The following is a 27,460-nucleotide window of genomic DNA, read 5'->3' as shown; positions in this document are numbered from 1 at the left end:
GAGACGGAGTCTCGCTCTGTCGCCCAGGCTGGAGTGCAGTGGCATGATCTCGGCTCACTGCAAGCTCCGCCTCCCGAGTTCACGTCTTTCTCCTGCCTCAGCATCCCGAGTGGCTGGGACTACAGGTGCCAATTTTTTGTATTTTTAGTAGAGACGGGGTTTCACCGTGTTAACCAGGATGGTCTTCATCTCCTGACCTTGTGATCCGCCTACCAAAGTGCTGGGATTACAGGCATGAGCCACCACGCCTGGCCCAAAATGAATCTTTTAACATTTACTGTTATTTACTGTTAAAGATCTTGGTGAGTGAGTTGTGGGAACCCTGAGTACATAAACACCTTTGCAATCACAAAGCTGATAAGATCAAAACTGTTATGGAAATAGATCAAGCAGCCTTAGGCACAGACGGTATTGTTGTAGAATCCACAGCAGTTAGTAAGGGCCATAGCACTGAACTCCTTGTCTTCCCAGAGACCAGAAAAAGAAGGAGGGTTGGTGCCATTCAGAGAAGTACTGCAACGAAAAACCAGAGAGGTACATAGCGGGGTCAGACAGGAACAAAGCAACAAAACATATCAATAAGTTATACTAAGCAGCTGAAAACAAAAACAAAAACCTGAAAATTGATCCATCAGCCATGACTAAATAAACAGAACCCAATTATATTTCTTTTCTCATTCATTCCCAAGATAATACTGGCAAGAAACCCTCAACTATGTGTGTCTGCTCCTTTGCCCAACTCCTAACCACAGTCCATTTGGAAATTTCCAGATATCCCTGAGTCAAAATGTATGGCTTATAATGATTTAGTATTGAATTGATTCTAAAAAGTAAGGTGGTATTCCAAGGCCACCTTCCTCTTGAAAACAGCTTACACTTAATTAGTATAAATTAATTGGACAAAAACCTTATGTCTTTCATATTCTAGATGCCAATGATCTTTAGTATGTGGCTTTAGAAAATCCACCAAAATGCCACAAGAACGTAAGAATCAGGCAACATGACGAATGTCCATGTCTACAAAAAGTAAAAATTAACCAGGCACGGTGACATGCACCTGGCCTGTAGTCCCAGCTACTCAGGAGGCTGACATAAGAGGATTGCTTGAGCCTGGGCCAAGATTGTGCCACTGCACTCCAGCCGGGGCAACAGAGCAAGACTGTGTCTCAAAAAAAAAAAAAAAGAATCAAAACTGTGCCAGAGCAATGATGAATCCAGCTCATACCTCATCTTTAATAGTGCATCAAAAGGATTTTTTTAAAAAAAATATGTTAGTTGCCTTCTCTGATGATAACCTCCAAACACAGGAGGGGCAACATTCATGAACTTGGCCCAGTAACCTGTCAAGCAGCTAGCACCTGAATATCTACCTGTATAGTGAACAGACCGCTTAATAACTTCCAAATCTTTGTTTGTTTGTTTGAGACAGGGTCTCACCCTGTCACCCAGACTGGACTGCAGTGGTATGGATCACAGCTCACTGCAGTCTCTAATTCCTGGGCTGAAGTGATCCTGCCACCTCAGCCTCCCCACGTAGCTGGGACTACAGGCACACACCACCATGCCTGGCTAGTTTTGTTTTGTTTTGTTTTGTTTTAGTAGAGATGGGGTTTCTCCATGTTGCCCAGGCTGGTCTTGAACTCCTGAGCTCAAGCGATCCTCCTGCCTTGGCCTCCCAAAGTGCTGGGATTACAGGTGTGAGCCACTGTGTCTAGCCCATAACTTTTAAATCTATCTCCAGCTCTGATTTCTCTCTTGAAGTTCCCGTGTGAGAACACACGGCCCTCAGGTCTCCAGGGTAATGCTGCTGAGGTTGAATAGAGTGTATGAGAAGGGCCGTGAGTATTGGTAACAGCCTAGATCAGTGTTCTTTTCTCTTATAGGGTGCATCTTCATTATTAGCTTAGTATGCTCCAGTGAGCATACTGAGGTGGATTTTGAGTACCTTCACAGGGTAGTCCTGCAACTACCTCCAAGTTAACACATCAAAAACTGAATTAAGGCTGGGCATGGTGGCTCAGGCCTGTAATCCCAGCATTTTGGGAGGCCAAAATGGGAGGATCACTCGATCCCAGGAGTTTAAGACCAGCCAGCCTGAACAACATAGTGAGACCCCATCTCAATACAATAAATAAATAAATATAAAAAACAAAAACTGAATTAAGCCATAATCTCTGCCTTTTACTCCCATTCCTGAAACTAATCTTCCTCTTCTGTGCATGAATGGCACTCCTTAGACCCACTTGCTCATGCCAGAAAAGAGACAGTCATTTAAGACTCCTTCCTCTTCTTCACCCCACCTCTTCCTCCTATCTAGCCAATGATCAATCCTATTGATTCTACTGGATCTAGTGTATCTCCAACCTCACAACCACTTAGTATCAATTCTTACCATCTCTCACTAGGACTATTACAGCAGAGTGTTTGTTGGTCTCCTTGCCATCCAAATGGCTACCGAAATGATATGTTGAAACAGCATAGTTGATCATACCAGTGTTCGGAATTCAGCAGGTCAAAACCTAAATTCTTTAGTATTTCATACAAGGCTTTTTATGATCTCTCAGCCTTTATTCCCACCACTCTCTTCATTCACGCACATATCACCACCAATACACACACACCTTTTGATTTGAAGGCACCAAACATTCTAGTTCCTGAAATCTTCCTTTTGTGTGTTCCAAAACTAGTTCTTTTAGATTAATGACATACCCTTGTCTTTTCATATTCTAGATTTTGGTAAACAAGTTCGTTTTTACACTACCTGAACTCATCATCATTTTATAAATTCAACTTTATCCTCTCTCAGTTTTCTTCATTTCTGTCTGAAGAAGTGTATAATATTTTAGCCACTTATAACCATTGCTAAATCTACCTATAACCTATCTGTATTCCAATCACAATAAGTAGAGTAATTTCTTTTTTTAATTAATGTAAAATAGAGACAAGTCTCGCTATGTTGCCCAGGCTTGTCTTGAACTCCTGGGCTCAAGTCATCCTCCCGCTTCAGCCTCCCAAAGTGTGGGATTGTGGGTGTGAGCCACCATGCCCAGCCAGTAGAGTAATTTCTTATCAGGGAAACCATTTTTCTTTACTTCTTCCCTTGCTGCTCTACTTCTCAGTGGCCCACCGACACAGGTAGACCCTGTTGCTGGAGCATACTAAGCTAATAATGAAGATGCACCCAATAAGAGAAAAGAACACTGATCTAGGCCGTTACCAATACTCACAGCCTTTCTCATACACTCTATTCAACCTCAACAGCATTACCCTGGAGACCTGAGGGCCATGCGTTCTCACGCGGGAATGGGGTCCTGGTGCTCACCTCTGAAAGAGCCCTCTGCAGCACATGTAGGTCTCATAGGTTCTATTGGTGAAACTTGTGTTTAGGAAGGACACGCAGTCAGCTTCAGCTCCCCTGGGGACATAGAGGATTCCTGGATAAAGGAGACAGAGATACTGAGAGGAAGATCTGACACATGCTTCTCGAGGCTCTTTATTCTTTTGGTACGAATTGTGGACACTGTTGATTAGGTGCCTTTGCCATATATCTGTGGAATGGATGGGTAAATCAATATTCTGAAAGACATGCTGTCATGATCTAGGGAAGTGATTTCTGCTGCCCCTGTACTCAAGGACAATTCCACCTTCCTCATATTATTCCTCCAATCATCACCCTCATGCAGTGGTATCTCCATCAGAGCTGAGGCACCTACCTGCCATAGAGGCACTGATAAGGGATACACAGGCCCCTGTGAAGAGGGCCCTGACCACAACCTTGGACAAGTCACTCTTCCGGTGGGGTGCTATTGATGCTGCAGACAATAAAATAAAATAGCTTCAGCTTTTCCCCATCAGGTTATCAGGTATATCCCTCCACTTAGAAGAACGCAGAGGAACAAAACACAGCCAATGAAGAGCATCCTTATTACCATCCACCTGAGACTGGCCAGTGTTGCCCTAAGAAGTGTGCATGTACATTAGTCCTGAGGGATCACTAACTTAGACTTTCCTCAGATCAAGGATTGAGTGTCTGACCCTCACTTTAATGGTTCTGTGAACATACCCAAGACATATCTGGATTAAGCAAGGCTCTGGGTTGCTCCAGACAGGTACAAATGCCTGGCGTTCGCCGCTTGAGATATGCACTGTTAAGCCTGGACCAGAATTAGATGGACTATTTTGAGACAGAGGGCTAAGGAAAGCAACACTCACCTAAGACTTAGCCACACAGTGCATATCCCACTACTAGATGGCAATCTCATAATCGGACAGTAATCAGGCATCAAGACTAGAACAATAGAGACAGGTGTTTAACAGAAGCGGAAAAGATAAACTGAAAGGGAATTATTTCACCTTTCAATTAAATCGGCTACCAAATACATGAATTAAATGACTCTACCCCAGAATATAATTGCCTTTAAAAAGGGACACACTGAGCTATATTTCTTATTATAATCCCTTCCTTCCCTCCCTCCCGTCCTCCCTCCCTTCCTTCCTTCCTTCCTTCCTTCCTTCCTTCCTTCCTTCCTTCCTTCCTTCCTTCCTTCCTTCTTTCCTTCAGACCTCCCTGTGTCACCCACGCCGGGCTGCAGGGGTGCAATCACAGCTTACTGGAGCCTCGATCTCAGTTCAAGCAATCCTCCCACCTCAGCCTCCCGAGTAGCTAGGACTACAGGCAAATGTGCCAATACGCCTGGCTAACTTTTAAATTCTTCGTAGAGGGCCGGGCGCGGTGGCTCAAGCCTGTAATCCCAGCACTTTGGGAGGCCGAGGCGGGTGGATCACGAGGTCAGGAGATCGAGACTATCCTGGCTAACATGGTGAAACCCCGTCTCTACTAAAAATACAAAAACCTAGCCGGGCGCGGTAGCGGGCGCCTGTAGTCCCAGCTACTCGGGAGGCTGAGGCGGGAGAATGGCGTGAACCCGGGGGGCGGAGCTTGCAGTGAGCCGAGATCGCGCCACTGCACTCCAGCCTGGGAGACACAGTGAGACTCCGTCTCAAAAAAAAAAAAAAATAAATAAATAAATAAATAAATAAATAAATAAATAAATAAATTCTTCGTAGAGACAGAATCTCACCATGTTGCCCCAGGCTGCTCTCAAATTCCTACAGCAAGCAATCCTCCTGCCTTGGCCTTCCAAAGTGTTGGGATTACAGGCATGAGCCACCACATCCAGCCTTAGATCCATTTCTAACTTGGATCTTCCAAACTTCAGATCTGCTAGTCATCCCTGTGCCCCTGCACTCAAGGACAATTCCACTGTCTTCATATTATTCCTCCAACCATCACCCCCATGCAGTAGTATCTCCAACAGTCTAAATATTTCTGCGTCTGCTTCAAAGACCCACTCTTTTAATGTTTGGTACTTGCAGATTTAAATCCAACACTTTACACCACTCTCCCTTACTATCTATCTGCCTTATGTGCCTGCTGCTTTTATTTGTTTTAATTCTTTGTGTTTCCATGAGGACTAGTGAGCAGCCTAATTTCAAAAAGTGTCTTCACTACTGAATAAAATACAAGACCAGGCGCGGTGGCTCACGCCTATTATCCCAACATTTTGGGAGGCCAAGGCAGCAGACCACTTGAGGCCAGGAGTTCAAGACCAGCTTGACCAACATGGTGAAACCCCATCTCTTCTAAAAATACCAAAAAAAAAAAAATGTAGGCATTGTGGCACACACTTGTAATCCCATCTTGGGAGGCTGAGGCACGAGAATCGCTTGAACCCAGGAGGTGGAGGTTGAAATGAGCTGAGATCACACCACTGCACTCCAACTTGGGCAACAGAGTGAGACTCTGTCTCAAATAAATAAATAAATAAATAAATAAATAAATATCTTTCTTTATATATGCACTACTCCAGTTTAATGGCAAAATTGAAATAATATCATTATATTTTCTTCCTCATAGAGAAAAGTAAAATAAAATTAGTTTTTGGGGCCTCCAATCCAAACAAAAAAAGTAACTGAAGTTGAGATTATAAAGGGCTCTATACATAGCCAGGTGGGCCTGACTGCCTTAGGTCCAAGTTGACTGCAGCCTAAGAAATGGGTCCATTTCACAATGGCTTCTCTGTCTGATCCCAACTTGTACTGAAGCACCAGGACTGCCCACTGCAGAAGCTGGGATCTGGCTGTCTTACTGGGGAGCTGGGAAAATGGATGAACTCACTCAAGCCTCCAAGCGTGATTCCTATGGAACTAAGATTGGCAAATCCACAGAGTGAAAATGTTGTAATGATTTCAGCTCTCACCTAGGGAAAACAAAAATAAATAAGCAAATAAATTCAGTCCCATGCGTGTGGTCTTATAACCACAAGAGAAGTTGCAGCATACTGACAGCCCCCAATCTTTTCCATGGTTTCCCAAGATTATTCAGAAAATATCTGTTCCCTGAGTTACTATAGGGATAATGACATGGAAACCACCATGGGCCTCATTGCCCAATGCTGTTCTTGTTGAAGGCTATGAATAAGGAGAAGTCCTGGGAATGAGGATTACAAAGGAAAAGGAAAGAGGCAAAGGGAAAGAAAAAGGATATTAATTTGGAGCAATTTAAACTTTTAAATGAAGAAGCGGACCTTAGGCCATCAGAAGATAGTGTCTGCCCTGGACTGCCCCAGCTGTAAAGACCCAGCAATTACATTATAGAGAGAAGTTGGGTCAGAGTTGGGGCAGTGGTGGGGGCGGGCAGGGGAAAATAGCATGCAGACTGGTAATAGCTCAGGCGCTGCAAATGAGGCTGCTAGGTGTGCTGTTCTGCTTGCTTTGTAGTTAGGTCTACAACAAACCCGTGTGGCACTTTCTATCTACCCTCAGATAACCATGGTTGAGACCTCACGGTGTTTATGCTTTTTGGATTGTCACTTACAGAAATCCACTGTTTCTCTCCCTCAGTCCACTCCTCCACTCCAGAGAGACGTTTGTTCTTGTATTGAGACAGTTGCTGATAAGCCACAAACTCATTTATGAAGAACTTGATTCCCACCATCTCAGCCACCATTGGACAATCTGTCCACTCTACACCCATCATGAAAACCATGGGCCTTAGGAGATAGGAGCAGATGACCTGAGTGAAAGGGAGATATCCCAGTGAAAGAGGAAGGACTAATAGCAAAGGTCAGGTGCCAAGGACCTTCTCTAGAGCCTTGGCCCAATCTCCTCCACTCTTCTATGCATGATCTCTCTTGGCTTACTGTGAGTCAGAAGGACATGCATGGTTGAAGGGCTACCTAACTACATCCCAGAGGGACAGCCCAACAAATGTAATCCTTTACCTGGAAAGTGAGCCCCTGTATGTCCACCAGTTCTCCCAGCCAGGAGAGGGCAGCATTGATGAAAGCCAACACAGCCAAAAAGGCAACCAGGTTGGCTGCTACATTAGCAGCAAGGCCTATGGCATCTGTGGCTCCGTTGCTAGCAGCTTCCAGGACATTCCTCTCCTTCCTGTGATCATTGGGCAGAGGGCAAGAGTAGGGTGTCTACAGTAGTCTCAGCCCCTTAGAGAAGAGAAATCCCACTGTCCCTATCGTGCGAGAAGAGGGTGCAAGGCCAATGTACAAGGTGACAGGGTTCCTCAGAGACCCTATTAGTGGAAATTACTCTGAAGCAATATCAGATAGTTATGTAATTGCACTGATGGCAAGGACAGAGAGTACTGGCATTCAGAAGCTACTGCCAGGGCGGAGGGTTAAATGAAGAAAACCAGCATGATTAGCAAGCATCAGAGATAGGCAAGAAGGAATATGGAATCACATTATTCCCCCTCAGGGAGACCTGAAGTCTCTGCCACCACAGTGCCACTCTTAACTACAGCTCACTATCTCCCAAAGTATATGCCTCCTTGGACTCACCCACGGGGCAGCTTTACCCCCTCCTTGCTCTTGAACTTGGACTCCTCCACTTCCGGATATGCTAGCTTTGACAAGGCGAGAGCACAAGGGGCGGCCATCACAGAGGCAGAAATCAGGGATGATGCATCAACCTGTGAGGCCAGACTTAGGCATCAGTGTTTCTGTCAAATCCAACTCGAGCTCACCAGGAGTGATCAAGCAGACTATACCTACCCCGAAGGATATGAAGACTCCTAGCACAGTGCCGGAAATGGTGGCAAACCCTCCAGTCATCACTGCATGGATTTCAGAGAGTGTCATGTCCCCAAAGTAGGGACGGATGAGCAGTGGTGCCTCTGTCTACAAACAAGGAGAAAACAGTCAGATTCCAAGAAGGAGCAACTCCCCACGCCAGAGTGCCCACCCCAGCCCCAGGGGCTGGACCCTCTAGACACACATCCGTCCAGTGTGAGCACTGTTCAGTGAGCCACAGCTTCACTTAGTGAGCATGGAGCCCAGCTGTCAGGCCCATCCAGCATCTGCTTTACTTCCTCTGGCACCCAATCATGTCCTGGCTGGCATAGTTCTCACACGTTTCCATACATGCTTGTTTCATCTATTGACATGTTAAAATGTTATAGAAGAGAAATGGTATATTTTCTTTGTATATTCTCAATGTCTAAAACCACACACTTACTAAACTTATGGAATGCAGTGCACTTAATGAGAACATATTAGATGATTAAACAGTACTCATTAAAGGAAATACAAATAGATGATCCAAACCCCCTGTTTATGAAATAATCAAAAGAAATAATGTTTGTGAAAATGTTATGAAATTATGAAGGGCCATCTATGTAAGCCATATCCAGCACTAACCTAAGATAATGATATCTATTATTTAACAAGTGCCAACTATGTGCCTAGCACTGTACTAGATGCTAAGGACATTAATATAAATAAGGCAAAGTCCTTACTCTTAGAAGCTTATAGTCTCACATAGGAAACTAGGCTGATTATGAATAATTTCAGCAAAATGTGGAGTGCTATGGTAAAGTATCCAGAAGTACTCTGAGAACATTTCAAAAGCAGCCTAGCGCCTTGGGAGAGAAAGACCTCAGTACTAACTCCCTGTGAATGTACAAGTCATTGTCCCCAACACTGAGCTGGTCAGTAGCATATATGGAGCCCTACTCCATACAGACGAATGTACCAAGCAAGTATTATGGGGAAGAGCCTTGGCATTAGCTATGAGCAAGACAAGTGATTTCCTCCTTAGAGACCGTGGAAACCAAGTACCACAGGGAGTCACAGGGAGAAACCAGAATGAGGATCAAACACTCTTCATAGCCTCCGAAAGGGGATACGAGTTGGACCAGGATATTCCCTACATTCCTATATAGGAAGTGGTCGTTAGAAGTGGTGAAGGCAAGGCCGGGCGCGGTGGCTCAAGCCTGTAATCCCAGCACTTTGGGAGGCCGAGGCGGGTGGATCACGAGGTCAGGAGATCGAGACCATCCGGGCTAACATGGTGAAACCCCGTCTCTACTAAAAATACAAAAAACTAGCCGGGCGTGGTGGCGGGCGCCTGTAGTCCCAGCTACTCGGAGGCTGAGGCAGGAGAATGGCGTGAACCCGGGAGGCGGAGCTTGCAGTGAGCCGAGATCGCGCCACTGCACTCCAGCCTGGGTGACACAGCGCGAGACTCCGTCTCAAAAAAAAAAAAAAAAAAAAAAAAAAGAAGGGGTGAAGGCTATCCCTCCAGATTAAGTATGACCAGGGAAGTGTTATTAGGCACAAAGGGTGAACGCAATGAGCAGCGTCTTCTCTGAGCTGCTGAGTTCTCTCTCATCTGAGATTGGCTGCCCCACAGTCTTCACATATTTGACTTTTCAGGAGGAAAGCATACTCTTGTTTTGTGCCAAATTCTCAGTTCCTCAGAGAGAACAAGACCAAAAGGCCTCAAGATGCTTACCATACCCACAAAGATGTTTCCTGCCACAGCCAGGGTCTCTGTGGCGGTGGTGCCCATAGTGACTTGTAAAAACCAGGCGACCTAGAAGAATACAGAAACCTAAACCATTAATGTTAGCAGGAATCTTGGAGAATGTCTCGCAAAACTCCTCCTCCTTCATTTTACTGATAAGGAAACTGAGGCCTAGAGAAGTAGAGCAGCAAGCCCAGGGCCAAAAAACCAACTTACAAACAGAGCCCTGACCAGAACTCAGGACTTATGGCCTTTAGAACAAGTACATTAAAACTCAGTATCAAAGGCAGTCCAGCTCATCTTCTCTCTGCTCTGCCCTCAGCCTACCTAGGGCCTGGGCTGATGGTTTGCTATCAGGCATGCTTGAGAGGGCCTGCCTTCCCCATTTTTCTAACACTCTAGACCCTAGCTATGGGCATTTTTCCAAAGCTGACAGATGGCAAGATGAAGGCCTGCCTCCTGGCTGGTGTAGGAGAATGACTCACCTTCTGAACCACCCATTGCACGAGGCCCAGGTAGTAGAGAATGGACATCACACATCCAAAGAAAATGATGATTGGTAAGGCCTGTGATGAGAATGGTGAGCAGGTGGTGAGATGTTACATTGCATACTCTGTGTAGACCGTAAACTGACTGTGTTTTAGGCTTCTAAGTTAAGCTCTTAGCATTCCAAGGGCATCTCATACAGGGTAGGTATTCAGTACCCACACAAACTAGTTTAGGGATACATTTAAAATGTATTAAATCCATTGTCCCACCAGTACTAAACCACAAGCTGTTTTCTGACCCTTTTCCCCCAATTCCCATTTCTTCTAATTTTAGGATGGCAATGACCAAAGGGAAGGAGATGGATGCCATTTCCTTTACTGATGGGGTTAAACCCTCTTCTTAGGGTCAAACTGGTATACAGGGGGGCTGATGTCTTGGACACACACTTTCATCCTCCGCTTTATTCCTCCACCCCTCCATAGACCGTCATTCCTGCCCATAAAATAGGTATCACCTGAAAAGCAAAGACATCCTTGACCAGTGTATCCCCAAAGACAAAACTGGAGCCGGCCACAGTGTAGTTCAGGAAAATCTGAAGGGAAAAAAAGAAAAAGACAGAGAATAAGAATGAAACCCAAAAGGACACACAGGAAGATGAGACTAGCCCCATGCGTCCTGAGGACCTACTGTTGCTACTGAGGTTGGCCTCCCTTTGACAGCCCAGGGGCAGGCTATGTCCCCATGAGCTCTTTATTCATATTCTTAGCTGTATCCTAATACACTCTCTCCTTTCCCAACCAGATCTCCAACCACATCATTAACAAGATACAGCCTAATCTTCTCATGCTCCCCTCAAATCTCCTTTCTCTAGAGTTCTAAAAGGGAAAAGCCCTCACATTTAATTTCTCATACCTGGCCCTGCTCTCCCAGCCACTGAAATGCACTATATCCAAGATCAGTTCTCATGACCACGATCCCAAAGACAAACTGAAGACCGAGGCCCCAAAACACTGTCCTCCAGGACACCTAGGATCAATAAGAAAATTATTCCAATGTGAGTTCTGCTTGTCCATTACAAGAGTTTTAAACATGTACTCTCAGTGGAACAAACCTAGAATGTTAACAGTAAGTCTAGGGTCTGATGGTGTAGGGAGCAGGGGCAATGGTGGGGAGAAACAGGGCAGTAATATATAAAAAGCCACATATGTTCATAAGGTTTTTTAAAAATGTGTCTAAAGGTTAGATGACACTTAGACACACATATATGCATGCATACATACAAATAAAAGTTTTATAAATCAATATTTTAACAGTACTATCTGCAATGCAAACTGATTTTCTACTGTATTCTATTTTCCTTTACGTCCTTATTTTTTTTTTCTTTTGTTCTTTATTTAACACTGACCTAGATTCACAAAATTGGTATCAAGATTCATTAATGGATTACAATCTACAGTTTGAAAATAAGTGGTCTAGGGCCTCTGATAATTTTTTAAACCTCTCTTAGAAACAAAATTATCAAAGAGGCAAATTCTAGGGGTTGTTACAAACTTAGTTCTATGCCCTTATAATTAATGCTTGATGCATGTGCTTTATGATTAGCACTTGGCCCTTGGTCATGTGTTGCTATACCCAACCCAAATACCCAAAACTCACTGCACTGTGGTGTTTGGAGCAGGCAAAGAGGATGAGGATGAACATGCAGATTCCTGCGAAGGAGATCAGCTGCTCTGGCCTTTGGGCTGTGTCTAAAGCCAACCACAGTATAAGGCCAACCAAGGAAACTCCTGCAAACACCCTGAAGAAGGAATGCCAAGACCATGTCATCAACCCGGTGAATGAAAAACAAATAACTTATATAGAGAGTCTGAAAGTTATTCTCTCACTCCTGGCCGGTGATCAAAGGCCATGTGCATGCTGTGGCTGCTGTAGAGTCCAGTTCAGAATATACATAACTGTAAGTTTTCTCTTTAAACTCTAAGGAATTGTAAAAGGCACCAGTGGGTGCAGGAAGTCTGGGAGACTAGAGAGAAAAAAGCATAAAATGTATCAGGGAACTAAGGGAGACACTGATGAACACCAAATCAATTTGATTGCTTAATGCAGCTGCAAGGCTCTGTGTTCTGATTACTTCACTGAGGAGGAGTATGAGTGTTCTCATTTCTGACACAGGCCCTGATGACAATCAGACTAAAACTCTTCTCTGAGACTAAACTCCTCCTGCCCCCTAGCAAGGTTGAGACCCAAGGCTACAAGAATCTGGACTGAGATCCTGTGCTCAGAGGCCTGTTGCTATTTTTCTCTGCACTTTGGTTCTGAAAAGCATGTGTGTGGGTCTGAGAGACTGCTCAATAACTATCAAAAGAGAAAAAAGGAGGTGGACTGGGATAAGCTGTGAGGCCAGGTATTGAGATTCTTATCTTACCATTTCATCCAAAGCCTCAGGCGGGAGTTTTCAAAGGGCTTCAGACATCTTGTTAATTTTTTGCCCAGGAGCTTTTTCAGAAATGAGTAAACCGGGACAAAGATCACCAAGCAGGTGATGACAAACAAGGCCAGTGCCCTCTGGAAATTCAAGATGCAAGCTGCCAGGAAATAGGCAGCATAGGCTAAAAAGAGAAGACGCAGAGTAATGATCAGCAAGGCAGTGCTTCCAATGGGCAAATGGAACTGCAGTCATGAATGCCTGGGACTTAAAGCAAGAAAAATCCTCCAGAGACCTTGCCACCCAGCCCTACTGTCAGACGGAGCTGCACTTCTTGAGGCCAGGATAGATGTCTAACTGTCCTCTTCTTCAGGATTCCCAAGGACAGTCTGACTTAGTGCGAAGACTGCATATTTTCACCGATCCCTAATGAAATCTCATTCCCTTCTATTTTATCTAATATCCTCTCTCTGTCCCTTGGAGTAGATTTGATCAGTGTTCACCATTAGACTCTTCAAAAGTCAGTCATCTCCCCTTGAAACTTTATTACCCCAGTCACTTTAACCTTGCCTCTGGAACAAACCATGTAAACAAGGCTACCACTAGGAAGTGCAGCCATGTGGACCTCATCCCATGGCTCTCTTACTCATCTCAAAATATAATTTTTGCTCTCACCATCCCAGCTGCCTCTTATTTTGACATCAAAGCCCCATACATGTTTTAAACAGAGCTTTGCTGTCTTTTAAGAATATTTTACATCATTGATCTTACTAGTAAGCCAGCAAATAAGTAAGGTATAATATAAGCTTCTGTCATAAAGGCTGTAAGAATCATGCACTCCACCAAATCAAGGCACTAAAAAAAGGATAAGCCCACATTCTCTGAAATATTTTAAATCTATCAAATAGTACACTTTTGAAAAACAGTTTATTCTCAGATTTTACTTGTTCCTATAAGTGCAATTCAATACATTATGGTTCACCTACAAGTAGTTAAGATCGATACATCAAATAGCTTTTTAGATCAGTTTTTAATAAAAATGCCTTCCACCTGGTAATCACCTTGACACAAGGCAAATTTCTAAAATAACTGTGTTTCTCACTCTCATGAATTCTCAGTGTCTCACCCAAACACAACAGGCCCAACAGGATCTTCTTGAACAAGCTGGCGTGTGTTTTGCAGAAACTTCTTGCTTTGCTGAAAGGCCACTGTCTCCTCCTAATAAGAACCCAAAAGTTAAGATACAAGAATTACTCCATCCCATTTCTACTAATTCAACTCTCAGAATTCAGATTACTAACACAAGACAGAATTAGCTCTTAGTCAATGAAGAATATTCTTCAGCCAGGAGGAAATTAGGTAGTGTTCTGCAATGCCAAAAAGGGCAAATCAAACCTTGCTGGTGGGCAGCAGGTCAGAATACCCTACTCAGCCTGAACTAGCAATATCCTTGGTAGTCTCCTACCATAGAAGTGGGCACTGCTTATGTCAGGGGTCTATGACTTTCCCATTCTGAAAGGACAGGGCATTGCTAAGCTTCCATATTCATAAGAGGGCCTATTCTTCTTAGAGGCAATTTGGCCATCCCTCCCTAAAAACCAAACAAACTTATGGCCTTGAGCATTCAGCCAGATGTGCATTGACAGACAGGAAGGAAAATGCCACCAACCTCAAGAATCGCTCTGGTTGGGCAGGCCTGAGAGAAGAGGCCTAGCAAGTAGGGATATTCAAGTTTGATTTAACAAACATGTATATGGTGCTTTCTCTATGCTGAGCTCTTTCTGAGAACTTAGCAAATACTAACTCATTGACTCCTCCTAAGACCCCTGGAGCTGTTACTATTAGCATTCCCATTTTACAGATGTGGAAACTGAAAAACAGAGAAGTTAAATAACTTTCCCAAAGTCACAGAGGCTGTAGGGAACAGACACAGAATACACACTCTGGCTTCAGCATGTAAGCTCTTAACCATCATTCTATGCCACGTCTTCCCTAGATGCCAGGCTTGCCTGTCTTTGCCACTCCTAAGTATGCTGAGCATGCTGCAGCCATCTGAGCCAAAAGTTCTAATTTCCAAAATCTTGGAAGCTCCAAAGAAGGTGATCCTAGTAAGAAGGTCCCAGTCTGGCAGTCATACTGAGGCAGGGCAGCTTAGCCAGGGTTAGGACAAGCCATTAACTCCTAATGCCCTGGGCCTTTGGCCCATAGAGTTCCATGGCTGCCCCTCCCATCTAACACACTCCCCGTTTCTAGTCTTCCTTTTCATTCCTGCTCTCATCACCTCCTGTCCCTGCTGCAGGGAGCCCAACCCTGTGTTGAGTGTGTACAGAGTGTGTACTATGAGATACAGGTAAGCTGAGAAAGGAGAAAACAATGCTTATCACCATCTGACTGGATCAACTCAAGATGATTCTTTAGGATCTCCAGAACTCTGCTTTGCTTTGCTTTTCTTCTCTTTAAGAGACAAGGTCTCACTCTGTTGCCCAGGCTGGAGAGAAGTGGCATGGTGTGATCATGGCTCACTGCAACCTTGAACTCCCAGGCTCAGGTGATCCTCCTGCCTCAGCCTCCCGAGTAGCTGGGACTACAGGTGTGCACCACTACACCCAGCTAATTTTCTTTTTTTAAATTTTTGTAAAGATGAGGTCTTGCTGTGTTCCCTGGGCTGGTCTCAAATTCCTGGGCTCAAGTGATCCTCCCTCATTTTTCCATGCTTAATAGAGAAAGTAGTGAGTAAAAGGGGCAGCATACCTGAGGAGCATCATTATCTTTGGAACATCATTTGCAAAGTATATCAAGGAATGAATTTAATTTCAATCCTGGCCTTCCCATGTGTGCCAGATATCTTTGGTGTGCTCCTCCAGCGCCACTCTCCACCCCACTCTGTGCCCTGGGAATTGAACTCATGTAAACTACATCAACGTACTCCCATGTCCTCTGGCTTATCAAGTTTCGTTCTGCTACTGGGACCTCCACAGAAGATCAGAGTGTATGAAAAGACTGAGGTCAGTGTGTTGAGGAGGCCTTTTTATCTGACTTTCCTGCCAGGTGCTCTTACATCTTATTCCTTCAGGCCTAGGAATAGACACTGCTCACTGCTTCAAGACTTTTGGTTCTTGCACTATCCTTTCTTATGGTGTCACCACACCTCATACATATCTTTGTAATGGTCTCTTTGTAAATAAATTCTCCTATAATTATCTTAAGTATGCCATCTGTTTCCTGTTGGGACCTAAACTGATGTACTAGATAAAGCTGGTTTAAAATTATATGCAGTCAAATGCCAGTTGAGCAAGCCTCCTGCAAAACAAGAGGCAGGCATGGACTAGTCCTAGAGTAGATAGAAATCACATGCCTAGAAAAGATTTCTTCCATCACCTCCTGACCACAACTCACCATTTCCTGGGAACTAAAATTCAGGAGTACTGCAGGAAATCAATTAAGAACACTCATTTCTGCAAAACCCATTAACAACCTATTCCTAGAATATCAGGTTGGAACTGAGCCTCGGGTTTAAAAAATAAAAATAAAAAATTGGTTGGGTGTGGTGGCTCATGCCTGTAATCCCAGCACTTTGGGAGGTCAAGGCAGGAGTGGGGGGATCACTTGAGGTCAGGAGTTCGAGACCAGCCTGGCCAACATGGCAAAACCTTGTCTCTACTAAAAATACAAGAATTAGCCAGGCGTGGTGGCGGGCACCTGTAATCCCAGCTACTAAGGAGGGTGAGGCAGGATAATCGTTTGAACCCAGGAGGTGGAGGTTGTCTCTACTAAAAATATAGAAAAATGAACTGGGTGTGGTGGCATGAACTTGTAATCCCAGCTACTCGGGAGGCTGAGGCAGAAGAATTGCTTGAGCCCGGGAGACAGAGGTTGCAGTGAGCCAAGATCACACCACTGCACTCCAGCCTGCCCGACAGAGCGAGACTGTCTCAAAAGAACAACAACAACAAAAGAATAATGAAGGTCAGGCGTGGTGGCTCACACCTGTAATCCCAGCACTTTGGGAGGCCAAGGCGGGAAGATCACTTGAGGTCAGGAGTTTGAGACCAGCCTGGCCAACACTGTAAAACGTTGTCTCTACTAAAATACAAAAATTAGCTGAGTGTGGTGGTGCATGCCTGTGGTCCCAGCTACTTGGAAGATTGAGGCAAGAGAATCGCTTGAACCTGGGAGGCGAAGGTTACAGTTAGTCGAGATCGCACCACTGCACTCCGGCCTGGGCGACAGAGCAAGACTCTGCCTCAAAAAATAAAAATAGGCCGGGCGCGGTGGCTCAAGCCTGTAATCCCAGCACTTTGGGAGGCCGAGACGGGCAGATCACGAGGTCAGGAGATCGAGACCATCCTGGCTAACACGGTGAAACCCCATCTCTACTAAAAAAACTACAAAAAAAAATTAGCCGGGCGAGGTGGCGGGCGCCTGTAGTCCCAGCTACTCAGGAGGCTGAGGCAGGAGAATGGCGTAAACCCGGGAGGCAGAGCTTGCAGTGAGCTGAGATCCGGCCACTGCACTCCAGCCTGGGCGACAGAGTGAGACTCTGTCTCAAAAAAATAATAATAAAATAAAAAATAAAAATAAAATAATAATGACAAGAAAGCAGATAAAAATCAGTCTGCATTGAAGGATCAGATTAAAGATGTCCTGAGGAACCAAGAACGGGAGTAAGAGAGGATACAGACGGGGGTCTCGGTGTTTTTCCTGAGAATGGCTAGCCTATAATCAATCATTCAGTCTCGCCCGTTCTTCACCAAAAGTCTCTGGGATTTGACTTCTCTGATCTATCCCTATTCACCCTGCCTAAGCCTAGGCCCTCTTCATCTCTTGCTTGAACAATGGTAAGAGCCTTTTAACTAGCTTTTGCCACCACTCTCCCTACTGCAATCCCCTCATCACATTGCTGTCAGAATTGATTTCTAAGAAACAATATGGTTCCTTTTCCTCTCCTGCTTAAAAATCCCTTTGGCCACTGGGCGCAGTGGCTCATGCCTATAGTTCCAGCACTTTGGGAGGCCGAGGCAGGCAGATTACCTGAGGTCAGGTGTTCAAGACCAGTTTGGTCAACATGGCGAAACCCCGTCTCTACTAAAAATACAAAAATTAGCCGGGCTTGGTGGCATGCGCCTGTAATCCCAGCTACCCAGGAGGCTGAGGCAGGAGAATCGCTGGAACCTGGGAGGCAGAGGCTACAGTGAGCTGAGATCGCACCACTGCACTCCAGCCTGGGTGACAGAGCAAAATAAAAATTAAAAAAAAGAAAAAAATATCCCTTTGTCTCTTACTCAAGAGGTTTTGTACTCACAAAACCAGACCTGTTAGGACTTTATAGCATGTCCCCAACTAAGACTTCCTGTCTCACAGTCTTACTGCTTGCCTCTTTCCCACTATACAAGCCAGTGTTCTGCCAGTCCGTATATCCTACCCTTCACGGGACACGTAAGAACCGTTCACACCCCACACCTGGTATGCACTATTACCTTTCTCCATCTGACAAACTCCTATTCATCCTCCAAGATCCAACTAAATGTCAACTCCTAAGTAAAGCCTTCCTTGATTCCTTCCAGTCAGAATCAGTTGCTCACTTTCTTGTGGTCTTGTGGCATTTTACATCTTTGTTCTAGCACTTACCATATAACATGACATTGTCATTTTTCTGTTTACCTGTCTTTCTTAGGTTGTGAGCATATCAGGGAAAGGTGCATTTCTGTTTTTATCTTTGTATTCTTGGTGCCTAACTTAGTACCTAGCACATACTATTATTGCATTAGGTTGCTAACAAGTGCCCGGCCCATAATAGATGTTCAATAAGTGCTTGCTGGCCAGGCACGGTGGCTCATGCCTGTAATCCCAGCACTTTGGGAGGCCGAGGCAGGTGGATCACGAGGTCAGGAGATCAAGACCATCCTGGATAACACGGTGAAACCCCATCTCTACTAAAAATACAAAAAATAAGTTGGGTGTGGTGGCAGGCACCTGTAGTCCCAGCTACTTGGGAGGCCGAGGCAGGAGAATGGCGTGAGCCCGGGAGGCAGAGCTTGCAGTGAGTCGAGATTGTGCCACTGCACTCCAGCCTGGGTGACAGAGTGAGACTCCGTCTCAAAAAAAAAAAAAAATTTGCTGAATAAAGGAATAGGTAGGTAGATAGATAAATTCACAAAAATGATTTGTCTATATACTTGTGACAGATAGCTAGAAAGTGTGAAAGAATATCATTTACAGTGGTAGCAATGTCATTCAGGGTATTAATTTTTTAATTCTTTTTAAAATTGACAAAAATTGGCTCAGTGCAGTGGCTCACACCTGTAATCCTAGCACTTTGGGAGGCCAAGGTGGGAGGATCACTTGAGCCCAGTAGTTTGAGACCAGCATGGGCAATATTGTGAGACCCCATCTCTAAAAAAAAAAAAATGAAAATAAAATAAAATTGACAAAAATTGTATATGTTTATGGTATACAACATGGTGCCTTAAAATATGTATACATTGTGGAATGGCTACATCAAGCTAATGAACACATGCATTACCTTACATACCAATTTTTTTTTTTTTTTTTTTTTTTGAGACAGTCTCGCTCTGTCGCCCAGGCTGGAGTGCAGTGGCTGGATCTCAGCTCACTGCAAGCTCCGCCTCCCGAGTTTAGGCCATCTCCTGCCTCAGCCTCCCGAGTAGCTGGGACTACAGCCGCCCACCACCTCGCCCGGCTAGTTTTTTGTATTTTTTTAGTAGAGACGGGGTTTCACCGTGTTAGCCAGGATGGTCTCGATCTCCTGACCTCGTGATCTGCCTGTCTCGCCTCCCAAAGTGCTGGGATTACAGGCTTGAGCCACCGCGCCTGGCCACATACCAATTTTTTTAATGGCAAGTACTTAAAATGTACTCTTGTTTGTATTTCATCATTTATAAAATGTACTCCTACTTTTATACACTAAGAAAGAAAAATGCTGCCAATTAAAGACTTGAACAGACGCTTCACAAAAGAGAATATTCAGTGGCCAGAAAAAGCTGAAAAGGTGCACAAGTTCCTTAGCCATTAGGGAAATACAAAGCAAAGCTACAATGTGATAATACTACACACACACAATGGAGATAATGAAAAAAGACACGCTCTCATAACACTGCCAGAGGAGTGAAATTTGGTACAAATATGTTTATCATCTATTAAAGCTACATAAACCTATACACATACCCTATAGCATGGCAATTCCACTCCAAGGTATATACCCAATAGAAAGGTGTATTTATCTTTACTAAAGACATGCACAAAAATATTCATAGCTGTACCATAATAGCAAAAACATAGAAACTACTAAAATTCCGACCCACAGTAAAATGAGCAGATAAACTGTGATAGATTCTTACAATGAAATACTATACAGCAATTAAAAATGTACAAAGTACAATGTATGCAATAATGTGGAAGAATCTCCAAAACACAACGTGAAGCAAAAGAAGCCAAACACAAGAGTATATATATGGTATATTTTCATTTAAAATATAAATTAGACTTCCCATATAAAATCCAAACACAGGCAAAATTAATCTATGATGCTAAAAGTCAGGATAATGATTACCCTTAGGGAGGCTGACTGAAAGGAAACATAAAATGGTTCTTGGGTACTGATAATGTTTTGGTTCTGCATCTGGGCGATGGTCATATAGGTGTATTCGCTTTGTGAAAATTCATTAAGGCTTATGTTTATTTTTCTGTATGCATGCTATACCTTATTAAAAATTACACTAAAAAGGCAAAAAAACTGTACCAGTTAAACTATGGCATGCAATCAGTCTCAAAAAAAATTAATAAAAATAATAAAATAAAATTTGACAAAAAACATGTATATCATATATATTTTTGAGATGGAGTCTCACTGTTGCCCAGGCTGGAGTGCAATGACATGATCTCGGCTCACTGCAACCTCCACCTCCCAGGTTCAGGAAACTCTCCTGCCTCAGCCTCCCGAGTAGCTGGGACAACAGGCGCCCACCACCATGCCCATTTAATTTTTATATTTTTATATTTTTAGTAGAGACTGGATTTCACCATGTTGGCCAGGCTGGTCTCAAACTTCTGACCTCAAGTGATCCACCTGCCTCGGTCTCCCGAAATGCTGGGATTACAGGCATAAGCCACCGTGCCCAGCCCCAAGGAATATTTTTTAAAGGTAAAACTAAGGCAAATACGTGACCCGTCGAGTTTTAATGTACATTGTAAACAATGACACAGTTCTGAGTGTTAAGTACTCGGAACTGTGTCAATGGAACAAAAGATTTAAAAACAGATCCAAATTATCACATTAACTTAACGAAGTCAAAGTAACATCGGAATAGAGAAAGAACTCACAATTTAATAACTATTGCTGGAAAAGTGGGTATCAGTATGGAAAAGCATCAGCTTAGAGCTACATGTCAGATTACTCTCTACAAAGAATCCCAGATCATCAGAGTCAATCAAACAAAAGAATAAAAAGAAAAAGAAATAAATACTTAAAAATCAATACAGAAACAAAACAATTGAAAAATGTATACATGAAAAAATTACAAATAAAGTCTATTATCTAGATTATATACATAACTTACTAACATGTATTTATTGAATTTTGGATGTTATGGAATTTTAAGTATAAACTATGGGTGAAGCATTGTTCTCAGTGTTACAGGAGACAAAAGGATGAAATAGACATTTATCTCGCCCTCAATGTGTTTACAGGCCAGTATAGGGGATATAATGTACATGTAAGTCTATAACAAAATGTCAAAAGCTTAAAGTGTTATAAGAGAGGTTCAGATAGAATGTTAAAAGTTTGGAGGAAGAAGGGACCTCTTAGGACTGGGGCCAGTGAGACTGAGGTGAGGAGAGGCAGCATCAGGGAAAGTTTCATGGACATGATTGCTCTTGAGTTGAGCCTTAAAAGGTGTGTTGTATTTGGGCTCAAAGACATAAAAGGAAGACAGTATGCTCAGAAGCAACGATGAAATGACATGCATAACATGGAGGCAGGAAATTGAGGATTACATATAAGGAACGGTTGATAGTTGACTTTCACTAGAACATAGGGTGGCATTAGAATGGGAATTGCAAGAGTTAATGTTGGAAAGTCAAGTTGGATATAGATCCTGGTTGGGGGGCAGTGGTTGTGGGGAGAATTGAATACCAGGCTGTGGAGTTTGGCTTTGTTCAGGAGCAACTGGGGGGCCATAGAGATTTGTGAATAAGGGAGTTCAGGCATACTTTAGGCAGTTTTGGTAGAAGCTATATAGGACAGGTTGGCAGGAGGTGGGGAGAACTGGAAACAAGAAATCTATGTGGGTTCTATTTGAGTTGGTCGGGAGAAAGGAAATGAGGTTCAAAATCCAGAACTTACTTTAGTTGATAAAGAAAAGTAGGCCAGCCACGGTGGTTCATGGTTCACACCTGTTATCCCAGCACTTTGGGAGGCCAAGGTGGGCCGATCACCTGAGGTCAGGAGTTCAAGACCAGCCTGGCCAACATGGTGAAACACCGTCTCTACTAAAAATACAAAAAAAAGTTAGCTGGGTATGGTAGAATGTACCTGTAATCCCAGCTATGCGGGAGGCTGAGACAGTAGAATCGCTTGAACCCAGGAGGTAGAGGTTGCAGTGATCACACCACTGCACTCCAGCCTAGGTGGCAGAGTGAGACTATCTCCAAAAAAAAAAAAAAGAAAAAGAAAAAGAAAAGAAAATCACACACAGAAATACGGAAAGTAAGGCAAATGGAGGAAAATGTGTAGCTTTACAAAAATTTAAAGAAATGCAAGTGAAGGTCAGGCACATGGCTCACACCTGTAATCTCAGCACTTTGGGAGGCTGAGACAGGCAGATTGTTTGGGCCCAGGAATTCAAGACCAGCCTGGGTAACAAAGTAAGACCTCGTTTCTCAAAAAATAAAAATAAATGCAAGTTAGGAACCTTAAGGCATGATTTTATATCTATGTAATTTTAGTTAACATTGTTTATATCAGAAAATATAAAGTCGATGAGAATTGAAGGGAACTGGACACGTTATATATCAGAGTAGTTTAAGGTGCCAACAACAGTCTGGCAAAAAAAACCCACAAAAACCAAGATCTTTTCAGCTAAGTGCTAATATTATTCTTGTTTTACAGGATGAACACTGAGGCTTAGAGAAGGTAAATAACTTGCCCAAAATCTGGTAAGTGGTAGAGTCTGCAGGGGAAGCTGGCCTGCGCTAGCTTGAGAGAGGTGATTGCCACATTCCCAGGAATTGTGCAAGCCATTACTAAAAATTAAAACTATATAAACGTGTAATTAAATTACATTAAAGACAAAGGTAATAAAAACTAAAAACTCATAATTTTCTAATTATTTTACTACATTTTTCTGTTATGTGAGCTCATGAAGTTATTCATGACTGCTGTATGTGTATAGTGGAAATTTTGTATAATGATGTGCTCTGATACATCTCTTCCCAACTCTTTGTTCAATGATATCCCTTTGGTTACTTGAAATCAGCCATGTTGAGAGTTTTTACCTTACAGGCAAATACTGTAAATGAAGTCTTAATTTATTATTTCATCTAGACTAAAGATTAGCAAGCTGTGGTCTGTGGGCCAAGTTTATCTCACTTTCTTTTTAAAAATTAAGTTTTATCAAAACACAGCCATGCTCATTTGTTTAGTATCACCTGTGGCTGCTTTCCTACGAAAATGGTAGAGTTTAGTAATTGCAACAGAGACCACATCAACCACGAAACCCATAATATTTACTACCTTGTCTTTTACAGGAAAAGTTTGCCAACCCCTGGTCTTACTCTTCATTAAGGTGAGCAAAAATACTAACCAACATTCATTGCAAAACTACACTCGGAGAGGCGGCTTTTTTTTTCTTTTTTCTTTTTTTTCGAGACAGGGTCTGACTCTGTCCCCTAGGCTGGAGTACAGTGGCACAATCATGGCTCACTGCAGCCTTAACCTCCTGGGCTCAAGTGATCCTCCCATCTCAGCCTCCTGGAGTAGCTGGGACTACAGGCACGCACCACCACGCCCTGCTAATTTTTAAAAAATTTTTGTAGAGGCAGGTCTCACTATGTTGCTCAGGCTGGTCTTGAATTCCTGGGCTCAAGTGATCCTCTCACCTCAGCCTCCCAAAGTGCTGGGATTACAGGCATGAGCTACTACCCCGGTGGAGAGTCCATTCTTAAACATTTACCAGCATACCACTGTTCAAATACAGACCCAAGTCATGAAGTTATTCATGACTGCTGTATGTGTATGGTGGAAATTTTGTATAATGATGTGCTCTGATACATCTCTTCCCAACTCCTTGTTCAATGATATCCCTTTGGTTACTTGAAATCAGCCATGTTGAGAGTTTTTACCTTACAGACAAATACTGTAATCTCACGTGATTAACGACCACACTGCTAAGCAAAATATGAAATATCATGTAAGCATGAAAAACTTACAGAGTTTACTGTCAATTCAGTATATATAAAACATGATAATACAAAAATTTTTAGAAAGAAGCAAATTGTGAAGAAAACAAAAATTGTAAGAAGTCACTGAGGTAGCTTTCAAAAATAAAGAGAAAAAAACAACAAAATCACCTTTTGTTTGGAAGCTGTTCTGAATCATCTCCATATATAGTCATGTGTTACTTAACAACAGGGATACATTCTGATAAATGCACCATTAGGCAATTTCATAATTATGCGAACATCTTAGAGTGTACTTATGCAAACCTAGATGGTATAGCTTATGACACATCCAGGCTATATGGTGGATCCTATTACTCTTAGGCTGCAAATCTGTTCAGCCTGTTTCTGTACTTAATACTGTAGGCAATTGTAGCACAATGGTAAGTATGTATGTATCTAAACATATCTAAACATAGAAAAGGTACAGTAAAAATACAGTATTATAATTTTATGGGACCACCATTGTGTAATGATATACACCATTGATACACACCATTGTACACCGTTGTACAATGCGGTCCATCATTGACTGAAACATCGTTATGCGGCTCATGACCGTATTCCCTTTAGAAGCTATCCAATATCCTCTTCTCAGCTTTTAGTGATGACTTCTGCACTCTTTTATAAAGACCCACTCCTTTCCAGACCATGGAACATTGCTTCCTTCCATATTATCTATTTTACTCAATTTTCTTTGACATTACTTCTGGGACCAGATCCATGAACAAATTCAAAGATTTTTCTCACTCCTCCTTCCTAGACCCCTGTTCAGGTAGCACTGTGAACACCCCTGTTCACATACCTTCTTCATTCTTGAGACTCCTCTTTGGACTTCTAAGACATTGTCCTTTTTTACTTTCTTTATTATCCTTATAATAGGTCCTTCTGTGTTTTCTCCCCAGGTTTCCCTTCCCCTCCACCATTCCCAAATATGAGTATTCCAGAAGAGTTACCTTTTTTTAAAGATACAGTAAATTAATTTCTAAAGGGATTAAAATGAATATCTACATGTTGTTATGAAAATAAATATATAACATAAAGCAATCTGCAAAATAGTAAGTCTACACTTAAAATCTGTTAGCCATTATTATTACCATTGTTGTTATTTTTGTCTTCAGTCCAATCAACACTGATACTGCTGAACTCCTATTGTTTTTGGCACAGGATTAAGTAACAATTAATTACATAAGGTACATATATATATGTACACATGCTAAGGGGGAGCAGTTGTGATAAGACCACAAGCTGCTCGAAGGGGTAACCCTCCCTAGGCCCTTTCCTAACTGAACAAGATTCCAAAACACCAGTACCTCTGTTGAGTGGAAGGGCCCAGTCCATCCCCCAGGCTGTGTCCTTGTGTGTCAGTCCTGTTGCTTCCCTCAGGCTCTACTTCTTTTTCCTACAAGCACAGGGAGTGTTGGAATCAGTCACGGAGCCTTGCCAGGGATGATGGGGATTGAGAGCAGTCAGACACCCTACAGGAGGCCATGCAGCCGTGCACAGCTCTGCAGAGAGAAACTAAACTGGTGAATTACCATGAGCTCCAGCCCCGGGTTCTCTGTGCCAGTTTCCACTGTGGACAGGGCAATGGACTGTCTTCCACTTGCTTTCTCCATCTCTTGTTCTCCTCAACTGAAAAACAAATTCGGGGTCAAGCCTGAAAGATTGGTCATTCTGTCCTGTGGGGATGGGGAGAATTTTTAGGACCCGTTACCCATGGAAAATGCAAAACTAAAAGTCTTTGAAGGCTTAATTGATTTCTTTAAGAACTGAGAATTGAGAAGATTGGATATGTAATTTTTATGTAATACATAATGAAAAATAAAATCCTATTTCCTCTTGTGAATAGCTAAAGAAGGGGCAATAAGATAGGAGAAGAGAAATGAAAGGCAGTGGAATTGAAATAAATTAGTGGGCTGCCCAGGGCCCCAGGATCTGGGCTATAAAGGTTCCTACTTGGACCCTCAAAGGAAGAGTCATAGGGTAACTACTCCTTTTAGCCTGGGGGAGGCCCCACTAAGCTTGCTGAGTAAGAAGGAAACGGGGAGCAAGGCAGTTGGGAAGACCCAGACCCTAAAGTACGCTGAACAGACAAAGATTAACAAGCCTTCAAATTCCTGACTATAATGCAGCATAAAAATTATGTTTTATGCCCCAGAGAGAACTCCTTATCAGTGAAATTAATGAAATTTACATTTAAAGTAATTAGTATGAATGTTAATGATCCCAAGTAAAGTTTTTAAACAAAATAAGCAAACATTTGGGCCTCAGAATAAGCAAATTTAGTATATGGACATTCACAATTAGAATATAAGTTCATTCTGAGATATTTCTTTACTTTGCAGAAAATTCCTTTCCCCATGAATTTGCTTTTAAAAACGTGATCTCTTCAAGCACTTGAAGTATGATTTCATTAAACACACATAACCAACTTATAGTGTGTAAATTAGGGCCTTCCTGACGAGGCACAGAACTACCTGCATTTAGTTTAAATATGATCTCTTTAAAAATTTGGGAACTAGGCATCTGCCCTCCCCCAACACCTTTGCTTACCCCAGCTTGTGGAATTGATTCCCTCTGGCTGCGCAGCGAAGGACTGAAAGAAAAGCTCGGCTGCCAGGAACGAGGGGCAGCTTGGGTGGGGCATGGGGGCTTTGCTGCCATTGGTTAGTTTTATGTCTTGGGCCCTCCTTCGCTGAGCCTGCCCACACTGTGAGGAGGACTACACCTCTCAAGTTAAATATTATATCTTTTTCAGACTGTTTTGCAGGCCTAAGACTTCTGCAGAGGTGGCGCCCGCCCGTAATCCCAGCACTTCGGGAGGCCGAGACTGGCAGATCGCTTGAGCCCAGGAGTTTGAGACCAGCCAGGGCAACGTGGCGAAACCCCATCTCTACAACAAATACAAAAATTAGCTGGGCATGGTGGCACACGCCTGTGGTCCCAGTTACTCGGGAGGTGGAGGTGGAAGGATCCCTTGAGCCTCTGGAGATGGAGTTTGCAGTGAGCTGTGATTTCGCCACTGCACTCCAGCCTGGGCGACAGAGTGAGACGCTGTCTGAAAACAAAACAAAACAAAAGAATTCTGCAAGAACTTATAACAGGTGCATCCCTGGGAGCATTATCCACCACGAGTCTAGGCACTGGGTAGCCTGTAAAATAAAGTAAGAGCCATCTCTGTACCCAGAAAATTTACCATCATTTTGTACTGGAAAGACATGCCCTAGAAAACAATAGAAAGCACGACTGTACGTGATTCGATGC

At 43.2% G+C, this 27,460-nt stretch overlaps 1 protein-coding gene and 1 long non-coding RNA gene across 2 annotated transcripts; one reads left to right on the top strand and one right to left on the bottom strand.

Moving 5' to 3' along the window:
- On the bottom strand, positions 1-26,798 carry SLC28A2 (solute carrier family 28 member 2). Its single transcript, XM_025390475.1, has 18 exons — positions 26,750-26,798; positions 25,732-25,828; positions 25,507-25,595; positions 13,866-13,957; positions 12,740-12,923; positions 11,971-12,112; positions 11,227-11,340; positions 10,829-10,906; positions 10,311-10,391; positions 9,814-9,894; positions 8,073-8,198; positions 7,860-7,990; positions 7,284-7,452; positions 6,878-7,075; positions 6,179-6,260; positions 3,714-3,812; positions 3,323-3,434; positions 1-513 (listed from the first exon to the last, which is right to left on the bottom strand). Exons 2-18 carry the CDS (start codon positions 25,810-25,812, stop codon positions 396-398), a joined length of 1,977 nt encoding a protein of 658 aa, XP_025246260.1. The 5' UTR covers positions 25,813-25,828; positions 26,750-26,798; the 3' UTR covers positions 1-395.
- On the top strand, positions 22,866-27,460 carry LOC112627808. Its single transcript, XR_003120229.1, has 4 exons — positions 22,866-22,912; positions 23,504-23,541; positions 25,099-25,166; positions 26,955-27,460. It is a non-coding gene; the product is annotated as an uncharacterized LOC112627808 (long non-coding RNA).

Source organism: Theropithecus gelada, chromosome 7a, assembly GCF_003255815.1.
Source record: "Theropithecus gelada isolate Dixy chromosome 7a, Tgel_1.0, whole genome shotgun sequence".
Lineage (NCBI taxonomy): Eukaryota > Metazoa > Chordata > Mammalia > Primates > Cercopithecidae > Theropithecus > Theropithecus gelada.
This window is presented reverse-complemented; position numbering and strand designations above follow the sequence as displayed.